The 17,383-nt window shown below is 43.0% G+C and overlaps 2 protein-coding genes across 2 annotated transcripts in view; one reads left to right on the top strand and one right to left on the bottom strand.

The window, feature by feature from the left end:
• Positions 1–15,361, bottom strand: part of Rabl3 (RAB, member of RAS oncogene family like 3) — a 32,588-nt gene extending 17,227 nt beyond the window's left edge. Inside the window, exons 1-2 of the mRNA XM_041673065.1 lie at positions 15,306–15,361; positions 11,450–11,541 (exon numbers count right to left, since the gene is read on the bottom strand). Of these exons, the coding sequence (XP_041528999.1) occupies positions 11,450–11,541; positions 15,306–15,351 (138 nt within the window). The 5' untranslated portion in view covers positions 15,352–15,361. The remainder of the gene's footprint in view (positions 1–11,449; positions 11,542–15,305) is intronic.
• A 113-nt stretch (positions 15,362–15,474) lies between these two features.
• The window catches only part of Gtf2e1 (general transcription factor IIE subunit 1), a 30,445-nt gene continuing 28,536 nt past the window's right edge, over positions 15,475–17,383 (top strand). Inside the window, exon 1 of the mRNA XM_041673419.1 lies at positions 15,475–15,619. The gene's annotated coding sequence lies outside the window, so the exon portion shown is untranslated. The remainder of the gene's footprint in view (positions 15,620–17,383) is intronic.

Consider the following 17,383-nt stretch of genomic DNA (forward strand, 5'->3'; position numbering starts at 1 on the left):
ATAAGGAACAGACGAAAACAGCAAGATAACATGATGACAGCAAAGTCACAAACATTGGACACTGTTTTAGAGAATGGAAATTAATGTTATATATTGCAATAAAAAGTACTGCTGCTTTGGTATATGACTATGCCAAATCATCAAAACAAAGAAGGTTAAGGCAGTGGTGGCGGTGGCACACGCCTTTAATCCCTGCACTCCGGAGGCAGAGGCAGGCGGATCTCTGTGAGTCTGAAGTCAACCTGGTCTACAAGAGCTAGTTCCAGGACAGGCTTCAAAGCTACAGAGAAACCTTGTCTCAAAAAAACCAAAGAAGAAGAAGAAGAAAAAAAAACATTGAAATATATGAAATATTTTAGAAAGATTCTAAGAAAAACTATTTAAATAGGGAGCAAGTGATCTGTTATGAAAAAGATTAGCTACTTCCATAAACCCCTCCTGACCTTGCTTTCCCTCACACCCCAAGCCCAGCCATGTTAGGTTTTCCTCTATGTTTCTGTAACGCTCTCTGTCTACATTGCTGTCACCTCACTGTCTGCACTGTCTTAATGAACACTCACTACCTCTTCTCTCACACCGGGAGCTTGAGAGAGCAGGGGCCATGTGCCTTTCATCTCTGAATCCCTAGAAAACAGTGCAATATCTAGAATCTGTTTGCTAAATTAATATATTTATTATGTCATGTCATCCTTCAAGGTTTTAGTATATTTAGTTTGCTTATTAAATTTCTGTTTTGCTTAGTATAGCTATGAGAGGATGTAAATTGGAGTAAGAACTTGGTCAAAAAACAAAGATTCCTGAACCATCCCTGAATCCCTGAATTTTTTGAGACAGGATCAAAACTTGTATTTTGTTTGTTTGTTTGTTTGTTTTTTGAGAGAGGGTTTCTCTGTAGCTTTGGAGCCTGTCCTGGAACTAGCTCTTGTAGACCAGGCTGGCTCTGAACTCACAAAAATCCACCTGCCTCTGCCTCCCAAGTGCTGGGATTAAAAGTGTGCGCCACCACCGCCCGGCCAAAACTTGTATTTTTATAACACAACTCAGCCTGGTAATATACTAGCCTGTTAGCCAGAACGCTAACACTCATAAACCACTCTGACGACTTATTGATACTCTCCTCTAATACAAAATACCTTCCAAACCAAAGTTTTTCAAAGTCCCTTCTAGAATTAGGAGAGGTGTCTCTCTTTCGTCCCCATTTGCTTAATTAATACTCAACTAAGTGAATGCAAGTGCAGTGAGTGCTAAGAATTTAAACTGTAGGATACAAGAAAGTTAACGCTATGCTAAGCATGGCTCTTGACACAGGAAGCGGCATCTGCTGTTATATTAAGAGTCTAACACGACAGGCAGAGCAACACCTAGCTGTAAGAAGCTTTTTAAAAATATATGTAAACCAAGTCATCAAGGATCTGATATTTAAAGCCATTCAGAGCTTTTATGGCAATGCAGGTGCGCTTTCTCCACAGGAAGCAGGACCATACAGGAATCAACAGGAGCACTGCTCCTCAGCGCCACTCCCCCTCACGTGTCTCTTGAGCAACACATCACGATTACACGTGGGTACAGTTCACCGGAGTGCTTCAGTGTAACTTTTAAAAGAGAAATAAATTCAGTAAAGGAAATGATACATATCAAGAGAGATAAGATGCCTATAGAATTACTTCTAGAAAGAAAGGAAGAGTAGGAATTCTTAGGAGAGTGTTGAGAGAAAAAGAGAAGAGAGACGGACAGAGCAACCAAGAGATGCCACTGGCATCCTGGACGTTTGAATTCATGGGATAGAGGCTACTGCCAATTGCTTTTCTTTCTAGTGACTTCTCAACTGCCTTCAGTCAAGTTCATTTCCTCTATGTAAAAAAGGTCTTCCCCTCTGTGCTATAGCCATTCTTCCCTTCTAGCTCCAACCTTCACGAAAGACTGATTTCAGCCTGTGTCTGTTTCCTGGCTGCTCGGACACTCCATTTGATTTGCGCCAGTTAAACGTAATCACATGTCCAAAGGTTAGTGCTAACCTCCCAATGTTTGTTTCTTCTTTCCACCTTGTATCTCGGGCATTTTGTAGTAAGGTCCAACGCCGCTCCGTTCAGGACTTCCAGTGTTTGCTCATGTAGTCGGCCATCCTTTTAGCTATATTCTATGTTGATCAACTTTTCTATGATGCCTCTTTTAGGAACTTCAACTCTTTAAACGCACGCCAAGGTTTCCCTTTATTTCTTTTGAACTCATTAGCTGTCATGATTTAGGTGATTTCTATACAGTTATCTCCTTCAGCGCCTTATTAGCATACGCTTTCTGACCAGCTTCAGTTCATAGCTGCAGTCACATATAGAACTGAATTCTTACAATGTCCTTCTCTCTTACCTATGACATAAGCCTTTGGGAGGAGGGTTAAGTCTGTCTGCCCAATAACTTGGCCCCCAATCACCAGCATCTTCCGCACATCGCTCATCACTTTCTCTTTGGCCATCATCGCCTTGTTCCCTAGTGCTGCCCTGAGGTTCTTTCTTCAGCAGTGGGCCTGTCCAGGACTAATTGCCGGCAGCACTTAACTCCAAACCATCAAAATATGGTTCGTTCACCCGCTGAGCTAATTTTTTTTTATTGTACTAAATTCAAATTTGTTGCCACATGAAGCTAGTTGTTACCACATTGGGCTTTATGGGAATACTTATTGCCTTAGATTGTTTTGGAATAAGAGGCAGCAAGGTTGTTGATTAAGAATGCAGGCTTCTGGATCAGGCTGCCTGGACTTGAATTCCAATTCTGTCACTTGGTAGCAACACAACCTTGACATCTGTGTCTCAATTGCTTCCTGTGCTGAGCGTGGCACCAACCATTGATACCCACCTCACAGAGCTGTTGTGGGAAATGAATGAACGCCTATGTACATGGGTTCCTAACCCAGGAAAGCACTAAAGGAACGTTAGCTTATCATTATTGTCACTTTAAAGACTACTAGATAGACACCTTATCCCTCCAAGTAAATCCACTTCATATCCCTAGTGAGGATAAAAACTATGCTTCTTATTTTTCCCCAGTGCCTGCACATTGTTTCGTTACCCAAAGAGAAATTCAATAAGTATTGATTGCATGCAGTGTACAAGTTAGAGAGTTAAAATCCCATTAAAGTGAACTAGAAATGACAAATCAATTTCCTTATTTATAATCTGTGAAAAGATTAAGCTCTAAACATCTTGTTGTCATTATTAGGAGTAGCCATGCGCTCATCAGTCCATTAGATTCAAAGTAACAAAGTCGGCAGCCAGGAGTGAGTGAAGAATACCACAAAACAAAACGCCTGCTCAATTCAGTTACGGCCCCTGCCCATATGGTCAGTTATAATCACCGAGTAAATGCATTAACTGCACGCAACACTGCAAACGATCACACCATCACCTCCGCCATCTCTATTCTTAGCTGCCTCTTACCATATCTAAAGCGAGTTAAATGGGGCAACTGTGTCTAGTTCTGGAGAGTGGGTGTCCAGGAATCTACTTTAGCCCTAGAGAGCCCCCTCTTGCAGGCTCAATACACAGACACTGTGACTGAACTATAAAAGCCGCTTCAAGAATCTCTGTTCTCCTAAGACATTTATAAGGCCTTTATACATTTAATCATTTCCCTACAGGGAATAACTGCTCATATTATTATAATAGTCATGATTTACGTTTCTATGACAACTTTAGATTATCCTTTCAGAATGCCTTTATTTATGTCACCACTCAAGAAACACATGCTTCTCTCGGAGAAAGATGACAGAGATGAAGAACGAGCAGTAATACGAGCTAGGCCCCTTCAGCCCCATATGCCTTATTCTTCAACAACATAATTCAGGTCAGACTGGCTTTAAGGGAACCACCCAGCACTGCGCTGGTCCCAGGGAGACCAGCCACACCACTGTGAGCGCTGGCCAGCATAGCTTTCCCCGCTTCCTTTTCTTTTTTATTTATTCTTCTCTCATACAATAAGTACATCCCGCCTGCTGCCTCCCCCCCCCCCACTCCTCCCAGTTACCTCACTTCACCTCTCCCCAATCCACTGATCTTCAGTTTTCTCAGAAAAGAGCAGGCCTCCGAGGAATAGGTCCTTTGCATACACACTGTGGTTGTTTAGTCTGTTTTTGCAGCCCTTTTCCTCCTACTAGCTTTGACTATAGTTTCCTTGTGGGCAGTTTCATGCCATCTAGAGTTCTTAGAAGTAGTAATGGATTAAACAACAAGAAAAGCAACCCCATGGTCCAGCAGGAAATTCTTGACTTGGTAATCCTCAAAGCAGAGATTTCCTCAGGGAATTGCTGTCACTTCAGTAAGTGAGATCTTTGAGAATTACTAGTTTGGCTGCGGTGCTCTCCAGGACTTACACAGAGCATTGGCTGCAGAAATGATCAGGCCCTTTCACAAAGAGGGCCGATGGAGGCAAAGTCTGTCTTGGAGTCTTCGCCCCCAGATGCATTCAGGACATTCATATGCTTGTTTTCCTCATTGAACACACACGGGGGAGGGGCTTTGTTGGAACTCTTACATTCTTGTCCTCAAACTACTTATCATTGGGCCTCAGTAATTTCTTCCTCCAAGAATTTCTGCAGGGTGTAGTGGTGCACACTTTTAATCCCAGCACTAGGAAGGCAGAGGGAGGAGGATCTCTGAGTTGGAAATCAATCTGGTCTACAGAGCTAATTCTAAGTTAGGGGTTAGGGCTATTACACAGAGAAACCCTGTCTCAAAAAACCAAAAAATAAAAAAAAAAAAAAAAAAAAAAGATTTTGCTTTCCCTATGGAGTCTTGCCCCATGATTACAAAATCCTGTTCCATCTTAGCCTCGCCTTTCTGAAGTAGCTATCTACATCTCGAAGACACAACTTTGCATGCCCTTTCAGATGCTGTTTCTTCTTCAGTACCCTTGTTTTTGGTGTTAAAAATATAAAATGCTTTGCTTATCCCCAAGGCTCCTTTCAGTTACTCTAGCATACCTAAGGAACTAGTGTTTGGAGTCTGGGCCATTGGTTATACTGCCTTCTCTCTGTTCTCACTGCCCGTCCCTAGCAGCTTCTGTGAGCATCCAGATTGACGACCTCTGCGTTCATCTGGAAAATTGATTCAGCATCCTGTTTATCTCTACTTAATCACCTTAGATGCTTCTTAAAATGCAGATTCCTGGGTGCCATGTATATTTCTCAATTAGAATATTTGGAGCAAGAACCATAAACCAAATTAAAGGACAAAATCTATCTGACTGATCATTAAAAACCTTTGTCTACTTTTTGTTATACTTCCCATCCAGAGACAGAGACCCACATTGGAGCACCGGACTGAAATCTCAAGGTCCAAATCAGGAACAGAAGGAGAGAGAGCACGAGCAAGGAACTCAGGACCGCAAGGGGTGCACCCACACACTGAGACAATGGGGATGTTCTATCGGGAACTCACCAAGGCCAGCTGGCCTGGGTCTGAAAAAGCCTGGGATAAAACTGGACTTGCTGAACATAGTGGACAATGAGGACTACTGAGAACTCAAGAACAATGGCAATGGGTTTTTGATCCTACTGCACGTACTGGCTTTGTGGGAGTCCAGGCAGTTTGGATGCTCACCTTACTAGACCTGGATGGAGGTGGGTGGTCCTTGGACTTCCCACAGGTCAGGGAACCCTGACTGCTCTTTGAGCTGATGAGGGAGGGGGACTTGATCAGGGGAGGGGGAGGGAAATGGGAGGCAGTGGCGGGGAAGAGGCAGAAATTTTTACTAAATAAATAAATAAATAATTCAAACATAATAAAAAAAGAATAAACTAATTAAAATGAAAAAAAACCTTTGTCTATCCCTACTCAACAGGAGACACGGCAGAAAGACAGAGCATGTAAACAGTGCAGAGAAAGATGGAAATAAGATACATCCCAGAAACAAGAAAAATAGTTAACTATTTCAGGATCCGAGAAGATACGCTTCAAGGCACAATACATTGGTAGACAGAAAAGAGATATACTGCAGTGATAAAATGTTAAATTCAGAGACCAGTAAGACTGCTCAGTGGGTAAAAGTGCTTGCTGCATAGGCCTGAAAACCTGAATTCAACCCTGGAAAATCCTTCAAGCAATTTAAATAATCTCAAACTGGTATATAATCTCCAAACAGGCAGAACTAAATAAGAAGACAAATTTACATACACAGTACAAGTTATCACATTGGCTCCTTGTAAATAATCAAACAGATAAGAAAAGGAAATCCAGCAGAGATCATTAACAAAATGCTCAACAAGCTTGACCTCGAGACAGAACACTGTATACAGCAATGACAAAATACACACATATACGAGACACCTAACAATTATTTAACAAAATTGACCATAAAACAAGACCTGAAGCAAATCTCAGTCATTTTTAAAGGATGAAATTACATAGTATATATATTCTCTGAGCACAGCGAAAATAAACTAGAAACCAGTAATTATAAGATCATCAACATTGTCAAATGTTTGGAAATTAAGAAGCACATTTCAAATAACAAATGAGCCAGAGGAGAAATCACAATGGAAACTAGACAATGTTTTGAACTGAATGATAACGAGGCAGCTAAAGCTGTGTTTAGACAGAAATTTCCGTGCCTCGGAGCTCTCTGGAAGAAGCCTGAAAGAAATCAATGAAGCAACTACTCATTTCAGGGAGCTTGAAGAAAGAGAGCAAATTAATCCCAGAGGTGTGGACACCACAGTGAAATTCAAAACAAACGCAAGGATGGGGAGATTGCTGGGCTGGTGAAGTCCTTGATGGGCAAGCATTAGGGCCTGAGTCCCAAGCCTCAGTACCCACATTGTAAAAACGCTGGATATGAGCCGGGCGGTGGTGGTGCATGCCTTTAATCCCAGCACTCGGGAGGCAGAGGCAGGCAGATCTCTGTGAGTTCGAGGCCAGCCTGGTCTACAAGAGCTAGTTCCAGGACAGGAACCAAAAGCTATGGAGAAACCCTGTCTCGAAAAATCCAAAAAAAAAAAAAAAAAAACAACAAAACAAAAAACGCTGGATATGGTAGCATGCGTTCATAATCCTAAAGTTGGAAAGGCAGAACCTGGTGGATTCCTGGGGCTTGCTGGACACAGCCTGGCCCCCTTGGTGAGCTCCAATCTGATGAGACTCTGTCTCAAAAACAAGACGGGTGGTTCCTGAGGAACAACACTCAAGATTTCCTTCTGGCTTCCACAGGCATCCACACCCATTTGTACATGCACCTGCACACACGTGCACACGGACCATCCTCCAAGAAAACCCCAAAACATATAGAAAAGAGACAACAGAAACTTGTCTTGGCTAGACCACTGGCAAAACTGATCAATAAAAGAGCACCCAGACTGGCAACATCATTCATTGAGTAAGGGGCTTGCCTCCAACCGCAACAACCTGCATTCTATTCCTAGACCTCATATGGTAGAAGAAAACACTCCTGCAAGTGGTCCTCTGCCCTCACACGTGCGACATACTACATGCCTTCCATATATAAATATATATTTTTTAAAGAAAAACTATAGATTACTCACACCAGAATTTAAAAAAATAGAAAATCATCTATAGGATTTGCAGTAATGACTGTATTAGTCAACAGTCTTATTGAAAGAAACTAAGACAGAGAAACAATGTGCAGTGTTTAACAATTTGCTTGATATGAACAAATTCTTTTTCAAACACAAATCTCCAAAAATTGACAAGGGAAGAAATGCAATCATTTTCTTGTTTTCTTTACTGAATTTAAACCCTTCTCACACAGAAAAATCACAGTTAGTTTCACTTGTAAATTCAAAGGTAAATAGCATCAGTCTTACAAAGTCTTTCTGAGGAACAGGTTAGCACAGTATCAAAACTCCACAATGAAATTAGAAAAAATAAAGACTAAAACTTCTCATGAATTTAGGTGCAAATATCTGAAAAACATACTAGTTAACTGAGTCTAGATACTAGAAAAATGGTCTAGACTAACGTGTCAAGACAAGTTTGGAGAGGGCAGGGCTGGAGAGATGGTTCAGGGGTTAAGGGCTCACGGATGCTTTTCCAGAGGATCTGGGTTCGATTCTCAGCACCCCCCCCCCAACAGCTGACAGCAGTCTGTAACTCTAGTTCCAGAGGATTCGACACCCTCTTCTGGCCTCTGAGGGCACTGCAAATGTGGTACACAGCTACAACATACAGGTAAATCACATGTACAGACAAAAACATGGTAGAGGTGGTGGTGGTTTGGATTTAGTTCAGGAGAGCAAGGTGCATTCAGTGTTTAAAAATTAATAAGCAGAATAAAGCAGGAAAATAGTGATGATTATGAAGACAGAATGAATAAAATTTAGTAACAGTCAGGATAAAACTCTCATTAATCAATGAGTACAGGGCACTTTTAAAATAATGTATATGTACAAAAAGTTTTCTATCTGGGCTGGGGATGGAGCTCAAGGGCAAAGTGCTTGAAGGTGCGCACAAAGCTCCAGCAATACACACCAACATAACTCCTGTGCACACACTGGGCGGGACGGGACTGGGAATGAAATAAAGCCAGGACCACACACCAACACAACTCCTGTGCACACACTGGGCGGGACGGGACTGGGAATGAAATAAAGCCAGGACCACACACCAACATAACTCCTGTGCACACACTGGGCGGGACGGGACTGGGAATGAAATAAAGCCAGGACCACACACCAACACAACTCCTGTGCACACACTGGGCGGGACGGGACTGGGAATGAAATAAAGCGAGGACCACACACCAACATAACTCCTGTGCACACACTGGGCGGGACGGGACTGGGAATGAAATAAAGCGAGGACCACACACCAACATAACTCCTGTGCACACACTGGGCGGGACGGGACTGGGAATGAAATAAAGCCAGGACCACACACCAACACAACTCCTGTGCAAACACTGGGCGGGACGGGACTGGGAATGAAATAAAGCGAGGACCACACACCAACACAACTCCTGTGCACACACTGGGCGGGACGGGACTGGGAATGAAATAAAGCGAGGACCACAGGAACGTCTATTCTAAGATGTACTGGACTTTAGCCCCTTTAATAAGACAGAGGGGAAATGTACAAGACAAAAGGGGATAACATGAGCCTACCTGGCACTGGGTGGGGACAGACATGAAGGGTGGGCTGAGGGTAAAAGGAGGGGCAGAAAACTGTGCAAAAGTCCGGAACTATGTGATTTTCTTCTCTCCTGTAAATGATATAACTAGGCCTCAGGAGGTATATTGATTAGTTTAAGGAAACTCTTTAAGTAGAAAAGTCAATTGATCCAGGATCTAAGTTTCTTTTCTATGTGCTATGATCCTTCTCTGGAAGGGAGTTAGAAAAGTCTAAAGAAAATTTTGTTCAGAATATGTTACTAGGTCTCCCAAACCTAGACAAGATTGCTACTGAATTCATTACCCAGAACCTGGTTTTCTTACATAGCTAAGAATATAAGAACATTTTAGGCTGAAATGAGTATAGTTCTTTTCTACTCTGAACTCAAAGAAATGTTACAAAAATATTTTGAGGGGGAGAAAGGAGAGAAGGAAAGAGAGAGAACACAAACTTGTGATCGAGAAAGAAAGGAAGAGATATTTGTAGATGCTGGAGATGAAGGAAACCCTTAAAAGTAAACATGAGGGAAATGACCCAGACTCAGATGGCTTGAGGGCTGGTGATTGGGGTGTTAGTGGGGATCCAGGAATGGTAGAATGGTTGTGGGTGAGCGGTAAGGAATAGATTGCCATCCTCGTCTTGTGAGCCCCGGACAAGCTCCTCAGTCAGCGGAGGAGGCAGATGAAAGAACCGGTCCACAGAGTAGGGGATCCTGTCAGGGACTGTAGGTGGGCGGCCATAGATCAGAGACAAGATATGCATGAAATGGAAACCTCAAGCCTGTGTCACATCAGGTGTTGGGGGGAATCCATGATATTTAGGTGGCAGAGGAAGATGATATTCTGAGATAGAAATTCTGAGCCCCATAGAACTTGCTAGGTCCCTGACAACAGCAGAAACAAAACAAAACAAGGATACTTGCACAACATAGCACACAGGGCTTCCCTAACAAGGTGTGCGAGTTTTTTGTTTCTTTTCTTTTTTTTTTTTTTTTTTTTTGAAGAAAAATATGAACATGGAACTGGAAAAATTGCTCAGTGATTAAGAGCACTGACTGCTCTTTTGGAGGACCTGGGTTCCATTCCCTGCACCCACATGGCAGCTCACAACTGTTTGTAACAACAGTCCCAGGAGATACGATGCCTTCTTCTGGCCTATGTAGGCACTGCACACATGTGGTACACACACCGATGTACATAAACAAGGAAAAGGTTCTAAAAGTAGCACATTTTCCAAGAATTACAAATAATCAGGGACCTCTGCGTGCCAGCCTCAGTGTCCCCTGCAGGGTTCAGAGAAGACTCACAGCAAGCACAGGACTCATCTGAGGGTGAAACGAACTCTCACTACGTACTGTTCTGCATCAGCTTCTTTATTCCTCTCCTGCTACTCTCCCTCTCTTCTGTTTATACACACACACAAAACAAAGGCAATTCTCTGGGCTTGGATGCCCCTTTATCTTTGAAGCTCCCAATGCGGTCTATATGAAAGACTCCTTTCCTGACTGCATGTCCTGCCAAATGGAGGACAGTTGCAGGGAGGGGGCTTCTAATGTCTCTCAGAGAAGGAAGCGGAGATTAGACTGTGGGAACCAAGGCTATTGACTGCATGACTAAATTTCCCACTGGATGTCCCACAGAGTGTGTGTGTGTGTGTGTGTGTGAGTGTGTGTGTGTGTGAGTGTGTGTGTATGTGTGTGTGTGAGTGTGAGTGTGTGTGTGAGTGTGTGTGAGTGTGTGTGTGTCAGTGTGAGTGTGTGTGTGTGTGGTGAGTGTGTGTGTGTGAGTGTGTGTGTGAGTGTGTGTGTGTGAGTGTGTGTGTGTATGAGTGTGTGTGAGTGTGTGTGAGTGTGTGTGTGTGTGTGTGTGTGTGTGAGATGACCCAATAAACCAGAACGTGGGAAAGAGTTGTGCCCACTTGTCCATACTCTGCCGAACCTTGCACCAGGGGAGAGTGCTTCCCCTTCACAAGAGATTCACCGTGAGAACTGGTCGATATGCACTTCTAGGCATAAGTTTACAGTCTTAGAGCTACAGGCTTAGGGAGAATATTAACTGAATTCTCAAACTATAGTCATTAAAATAAAAGCCTGTACAATCAGACCACTGGGTTCATGTGTTGAGTTAGCTTGATGAGTTGAAGAAATTTGGTTTGTTTTCTTCTCTCTCACGACCTAACAATAAATAGGGAATGGCAGTAAAGTACTGATGCACGGTAGGCTCCGAATCAATCCCAGCTATTATCATTACTTAATCTTAACTAAGTCCTGCAATTTAAGCGTGATTTGAAGGACATGTTTAATATACCTAGTGAAAAACAGAAACAAGAACACATACTCTGATATCCACCGAGCAGCCCACAGTCCACGACGGATTTCCCAGCACTTGACTGTGGCATAGAAGATGGACGAGTGACGATTTCCCAACACCTGTGGAAGAGACACGGTTTCTGTCAGCTGGGTACGAAGCCCTAAATGGGACATCTATACCACTGCCTGTAATATACCACTGCCTGTAAGCCAGGGAATAGCTCGCAAAATTGTTTCAATTCCGTCAGTGACAGGACTCATGATGTCATGATTCCACAATGCAAAGAGCCTTAGTTCTCACACATAGGTTTTTACAAAGCAGCTAACCACTTTGTCCTAGATTTATCCTTGGATGATGATGATAATAATAATAATAATATTAATAATTCTCTCTTTTCTTCACTATTGCCTTTTATTTTGAAGCAGCATTTTATCTCTTTCTAGATCTCCTGTGCTCAGACAATCTTGTCACTAACACTAGAGGACATCTCTTGAAGATCTAGGTTGAGGAAAGGGATGAACCATCTATTTATATCCTGCGTGGAGTCACTCATTCACTTAATTGGCTATGTATTGATAATTGTATCAAAAATTCAGGAAATCTCTCTGTGTTCAATATTATATATGGGTCTATAACTCATGTTTACTTTTTATTATGAAAACTGTATTCCCAACAACTGAGAAAGTATAAAAAGAAAAAAATTACCTTAGACCACTACTGCCAACCAAAAGTTTTCTGGAACTAGCTCTTGTAGATTAGGTTGGCCTCGAACTCATAGAAATCCGCCTGCCTTTGCTTCCTAAGTGCTGGGATTTAAGGCGTGTACCACCATTGCCTGGCCATTAGGGGTTTTCTATGAACATGTTGTGACCATAAACATAGTGTGCTTAAAAACAATACAAACTGGCTGAGGTCCAACGCTTGCCTTCCAAGCTTGAGAACCAGAGTTGCATCCACAAAACTGACACACAACACCCAGGCAGAGGCGCAGGCTTGTAATGCCAGTGTTGAGGAGTCAGAGACGAATCCCTGATGTTTGATAGCCTGACAGCCTTAGCTTAGGGACTCTAGGCCAAGGGGAGACCTCATCTTAAAAAGGAGGCTGGGAGCAGAGGCAGGTGAATCTCTGTGTTCTAGGCTTGCCTGGTTTACACAGTGAGTTCTAGGCCAGCTTGATTCTATGCTAGCCAGTGCTATATAGTGAGACCATGTTTCAAACACGGCCACCCCCAAACACTGACAACGCAAGGTGGAAGAGCTGGAGAGATGGTTCCTCCATTAAGAGCCTTTGTGGATTTTGCAGAAAAGGCTTGGGTTCAATTCTCAACTTTGTGGAAAGTAATTAAAAAATCCACAGTGATCCACATTATGATCATGTCTGCAAATCATTGTTTCCTGTTTTTACAAATTTTCTACTGATGTGCTCTGCTCATTTAACTAATAATGTGTTTTAGTGCTACTAACTTCTATGACCTTTTGTGTCATACTGTGATATTGGGTATTGCACATGTTTAAGATTTGAGGGCACACAAAATCAGTTTTGTCATTATACTTACTGCATAGTGCCTGTCATCTACAGTCTTTGGGCATATTGTTGATTTGGGGGCTTTCATATAGGTTTGTGTTGGAGGCATACCTGCTGTGGGACAATGGTCTGTACCCTGTCACTTATATTTTAAATAAATGCTGATTGGCCAGTAGCCAGGCAGGAAGTATAGGTGAGGCGACCAGGCAGAATGTAGAGGTTGGACAACAAGAATTCTATGAAGAGGAAAGTTCTTTCTGCAGTTGTGATCCAGCCTCAGAGGAAGCAAGATATGACTGCCTTGTCAAAAAAGATACCGAGCCATGTGGCTAACACAGACAAGAATTATGGGCTAATATAAGTTATAAGAGTTAATAAGAAGCCTGAGCTAATGGGCCAATCAATTTATAACTAATGTAGACCTTTGTGTGATTCTTTGGGACTGAATGACTGCAGGACCGGGCAGGACAGAAACCTCAGACAACACATACCGAGGGCTTTAATTATCTATCATCTTGATATATGCTTGAGTTCAAAGTTGGCTTAACTGTATGAGGATAAGTATCTCCATGTATTAATATCACATAGTTTATTTAGCTCTCTATGAACTATGCTTTGAGTGGTAGTTAAAAGGAAGCAAAGCTCTCAACAGTAAGAACAGATGACATCCCGGGAATAGCGAGTGGTTAACTAATTATTTAAGAACTTTGGAAAGTTAACATCAATCTATAAACAGATGTCCTTTTACCCACAGATAAAGGTAGTCCTTGCCCCTCATCAAGGAAACGTCACATAGAAAGCAGACAGAAACCATTACAGAAACCCACAACCAAGCAAATTGCAGAGCTGTGGAGTCCAGTCCCAGTGGATACATCTACAAAACACTCCCACGCCATAATAATGTTCCGAGAACAGGACGGAAGAAGGGGTGGAAAGACTGTAAGAGCCGGAGGATTGAGGAGTCTGCTGTGAGACTGTGACTCCTAGTGATCTCAGAAGCTACACCCATGAAGTCCCGCCAATATGACTGCCCAAACATGAGCTGAACAAGGATGACACCAACGAATACACCACAATGGACAGGGCAAAAACCCACAAGGCCTCACCCCTACACCAAGAACTACAGACAAGGGTAAAGCTGGGAATGGGAGAGGTGGTCCTCCACCAGGGAAGGATACATCAACTGTTTGTCCAGTGCCAGTCAGTCAGTCCTGAACACATATAAACAAGCAGCATGATTAGGGCGTAACAGGTTATAGTTAGGAATATACATGTATATGCAAATACTGATATGCGGGCAATAATAGTTAATGATAAAAAGAGGCCACAAATTTGAATAAAAGCAGGAGGGGTAAATTTAAAGGTTTAGAGGAAAGAAAAGGTATGAAGAAACGTTCTAATTAAATTGTAATCTCAAAAATAAAAAATTACAAAAAGATGAACTTTTAAAACAATGGGGGAGAGTTAAGACTGATTTCAGTCTTAGAATTAAATAGGTCAGCTCTTTGGGGTATATGTCCTCTCTATTCCCAAGCATCCAGTCAAGTCTGTTTAGAGCGCCAACATTTAAAAGCGTATCTATAAAATGCATGGCTGGGGTGCATTCAAGTTCTTGAGATCTGGAAATGGGAAAGAGACAAGTTATGAGGCAGGAGAGGAAAATATAGATTTCAATAGTAATTATAAAATGGTCAGGTTATAAAAACTATTTTGACATTAAATTAAACTGTATTTAGCATTAAGCTGCTTCATAGTGTGACCCTTATCAATTTTTTTTTATTTCGTACATCTCAAAACCTAATAGGTAGTCAACTATCAGATGAGAACCAGGAAGTGAAAAAGGAAATCGTGACTACCATTTAAAAAAATAAATCACATTGCATGCTACAGCTTACGACTCTGGGTTCACACTAGTTAGCTTCACTTTTATCATCTGTAGAATGGAGTTAACGGTCTCATTTTAGAATTAAAGGCATTAATACGTGTCAGAGTATTCTTAGTGTTAATTCGACTTAATGAACAAAATTTCCTGAAAGGGCGGTTATATCAACTTTTGTCTGCCTAACAAGAGCAATAAAAGAATTGACAACATTAACCCTCGGCCGGGGTCGCCTGGGAGACGGACGTGATGAAAATCAAAAGCAGAGAAAGACCCGGGCTCCGCGCCCCCCACCTCCCAACACGCTGCCACGTCGTCAAAAGGAGCAAAGTCCTCTGGGAAGTGTAGTTTTAAGGTCTTGGGAAGGACTTCAGCCATGAACCCAAACGCTAGGAAGTTGGGGGTAAAGCAGCGAAGACTGGGGAGTATCCAGTAGCTCAGGCGTGTCGGGAGTTCCAGACGTGGGCTAAGCGGCTCACCTGAGTCTCCCAACACCAGAACCTTCACTCGATCCAGGGACGCCATCTTGCCACGATTTCCTTGAGGTTAACGCCCATTCCTGGATTCCCAGCCAATCAAATCAGGGTTTGAGGGCAGGGCCTACCATCTCATTGGTCGGTCAGAGCATGAGTGGTTTGAGTGAAAGGTTCTCCGTGCGGATTAACGGGTGGTTTCCAAACTGGTCGCAGGAATTAGGCGTTTGTCCTTGTCTCGCAAGTGGCGTGGGCTGGCTGAAGCCGGTAGTTGAGGTGCCGAGGGCGGCTGTAGTGGGAGTGTTGGAGCATCCGCTTGGGTAAACCTTATTCCCTGATCCTTGTTCCCGGTTTCCGACCTGGCGTGGTATTTCATGGTTTTCTCCTGTCCGTCCCCGCCTTCTCTAGTCCCCTCTCCTCGACCACCCTCTTGTCTTGGTCCTTTTCTTAATCTTCCAAAGAACCATTGCCCGGGAGCGGCCCATGTGCGACCTCGGGTAGGACGGGCTCGGAGGCGTCGGCTGTGGTCCGGGAGCCCCCGGTGGGGTGTCGGAATCTGGACGCTCCTGAGCACAGTTGGAGGAGGGCACCTGGGTCCGCACGGGCCCCTCACAGGACGAAGGGATGGAGAGTTCGTGAACTACAGTAACAAAAACTGTAGAGGCCTCGTCGAATCCAAGTTCTAGAACTTGGGAAGTAGTATTTTGAAATAGTCTTAACAAACCAGGCGTCCTGCACCCACTTTGTTCTTTTATCTTCCACTCTTCATCCAGAGTCGTCTTTTTTTTTTTTTCCAAAAAGTCACAGATTTAACTTCGTAACTCCTTGCTTAAAGTAGTGACAGGTTTTAAAAAGAAAAGGATGACTTACAGTTGTCATTATTGTGGATGCAGGTGTGAAACAAGTGAATTTTGTGGCAGCTGGCAGGATACATGCCCGGAAGATGTCTTGAAAGTTTGATTTAAGTACTTGAGTAGTTTATGCTAGGTGCTAGCGTGGGTGAACAAGATGAAGTTTCTGGTCCTAGAGATGTAGGTAGAAACTGCACAAATTATGAGGAAATGCGAAGGAGAGCATTAGATGTTGCGGTTGGGAGGACCAGATAACACGACCCAAAGCCTAAAGACCTTTAGGAGAAAACTTTGGGCTTATCGTTGAGGGCTGAGGGAACCGGTGTGTGGATGTGAGGTTAACTATGGCAAAAACAGAGGGATTTCAGCTTTGTTTCTCCCAACTCTACACCTGGGCCACAGTAATCCTTAATTGTTGTTGATGTTGTTATTTTGGTTTTTCTGTAGCTTTGGAGCCTATCCTGGAACTAGCTCTTGTAGACCAGGCTGGCCTTGAACTCACAGAGATCGGCCTGCTTCTGCCTCCCAAGTGCTGGGATTAAAGGCGTCCATCACTACAGCCTGGCAGTTCTTAAATGTTTGTACAATTAGAATATAGGTCTAGACTGGGTAGGGTGAAGTTGGGAAATGCCTGCTTACTGTGAAGAGGGAGATAAAATAAGAACATTACACCAAGAAGGCTCCATGGAGCAGAGAAGTTCCTTTCTTAGGTGTCAGCTGCTGTAGAAACTATTCTCGAAATGTGGGCTCACTTTTTTTTTTCACTTATTTCCAGTTTTTAAAAGTTGTTGGACGTTGAAGTTTATTTGCATTTTTACATTACCTGTGGACAACTGCTTCATAAAATGTTCTAAACATTCCAAAATGGCTGCCAGTTTCAGAGCTAGATTCGTCTTGATTGGGGAAGGAGTGAAGGAGTGAAGGCCCTGGTCAGGCAGGAAGATTTAAAATTTGAGTGTTTTGGACTAGCTAGCCCGCCTGAGCTCCAGTTTCTTAGTTTAGCTCCCTTGTGTGTGTCGTCAGAGGAGTAGCATGTATTTCACCCGAGTCAGGCTTCTGAACGTGAGGTTACCTCTTTCTCATGCGTTCCCCTCCTTGCAATGGCTTGAAATGGCTACTTGGGATTTTTTCCCCTAGTATATTGCTGGCTCCTTTTGATTGTGTTTCATTCATCTTGTCCTTGCAATTCTTCTGTTTCTTCCTCGGTTTAGGTTTTCTTACTACAGCGCTTGA

The sequence above is a fragment of the Microtus oregoni genome, unplaced genomic scaffold (genome assembly GCF_018167655.1).
Source record: "Microtus oregoni isolate MIOR12 unplaced genomic scaffold, Mior012 000023F_ref0000262, whole genome shotgun sequence".
Taxonomy (NCBI): domain Eukaryota; kingdom Metazoa; phylum Chordata; class Mammalia; order Rodentia; family Cricetidae; genus Microtus; species Microtus oregoni.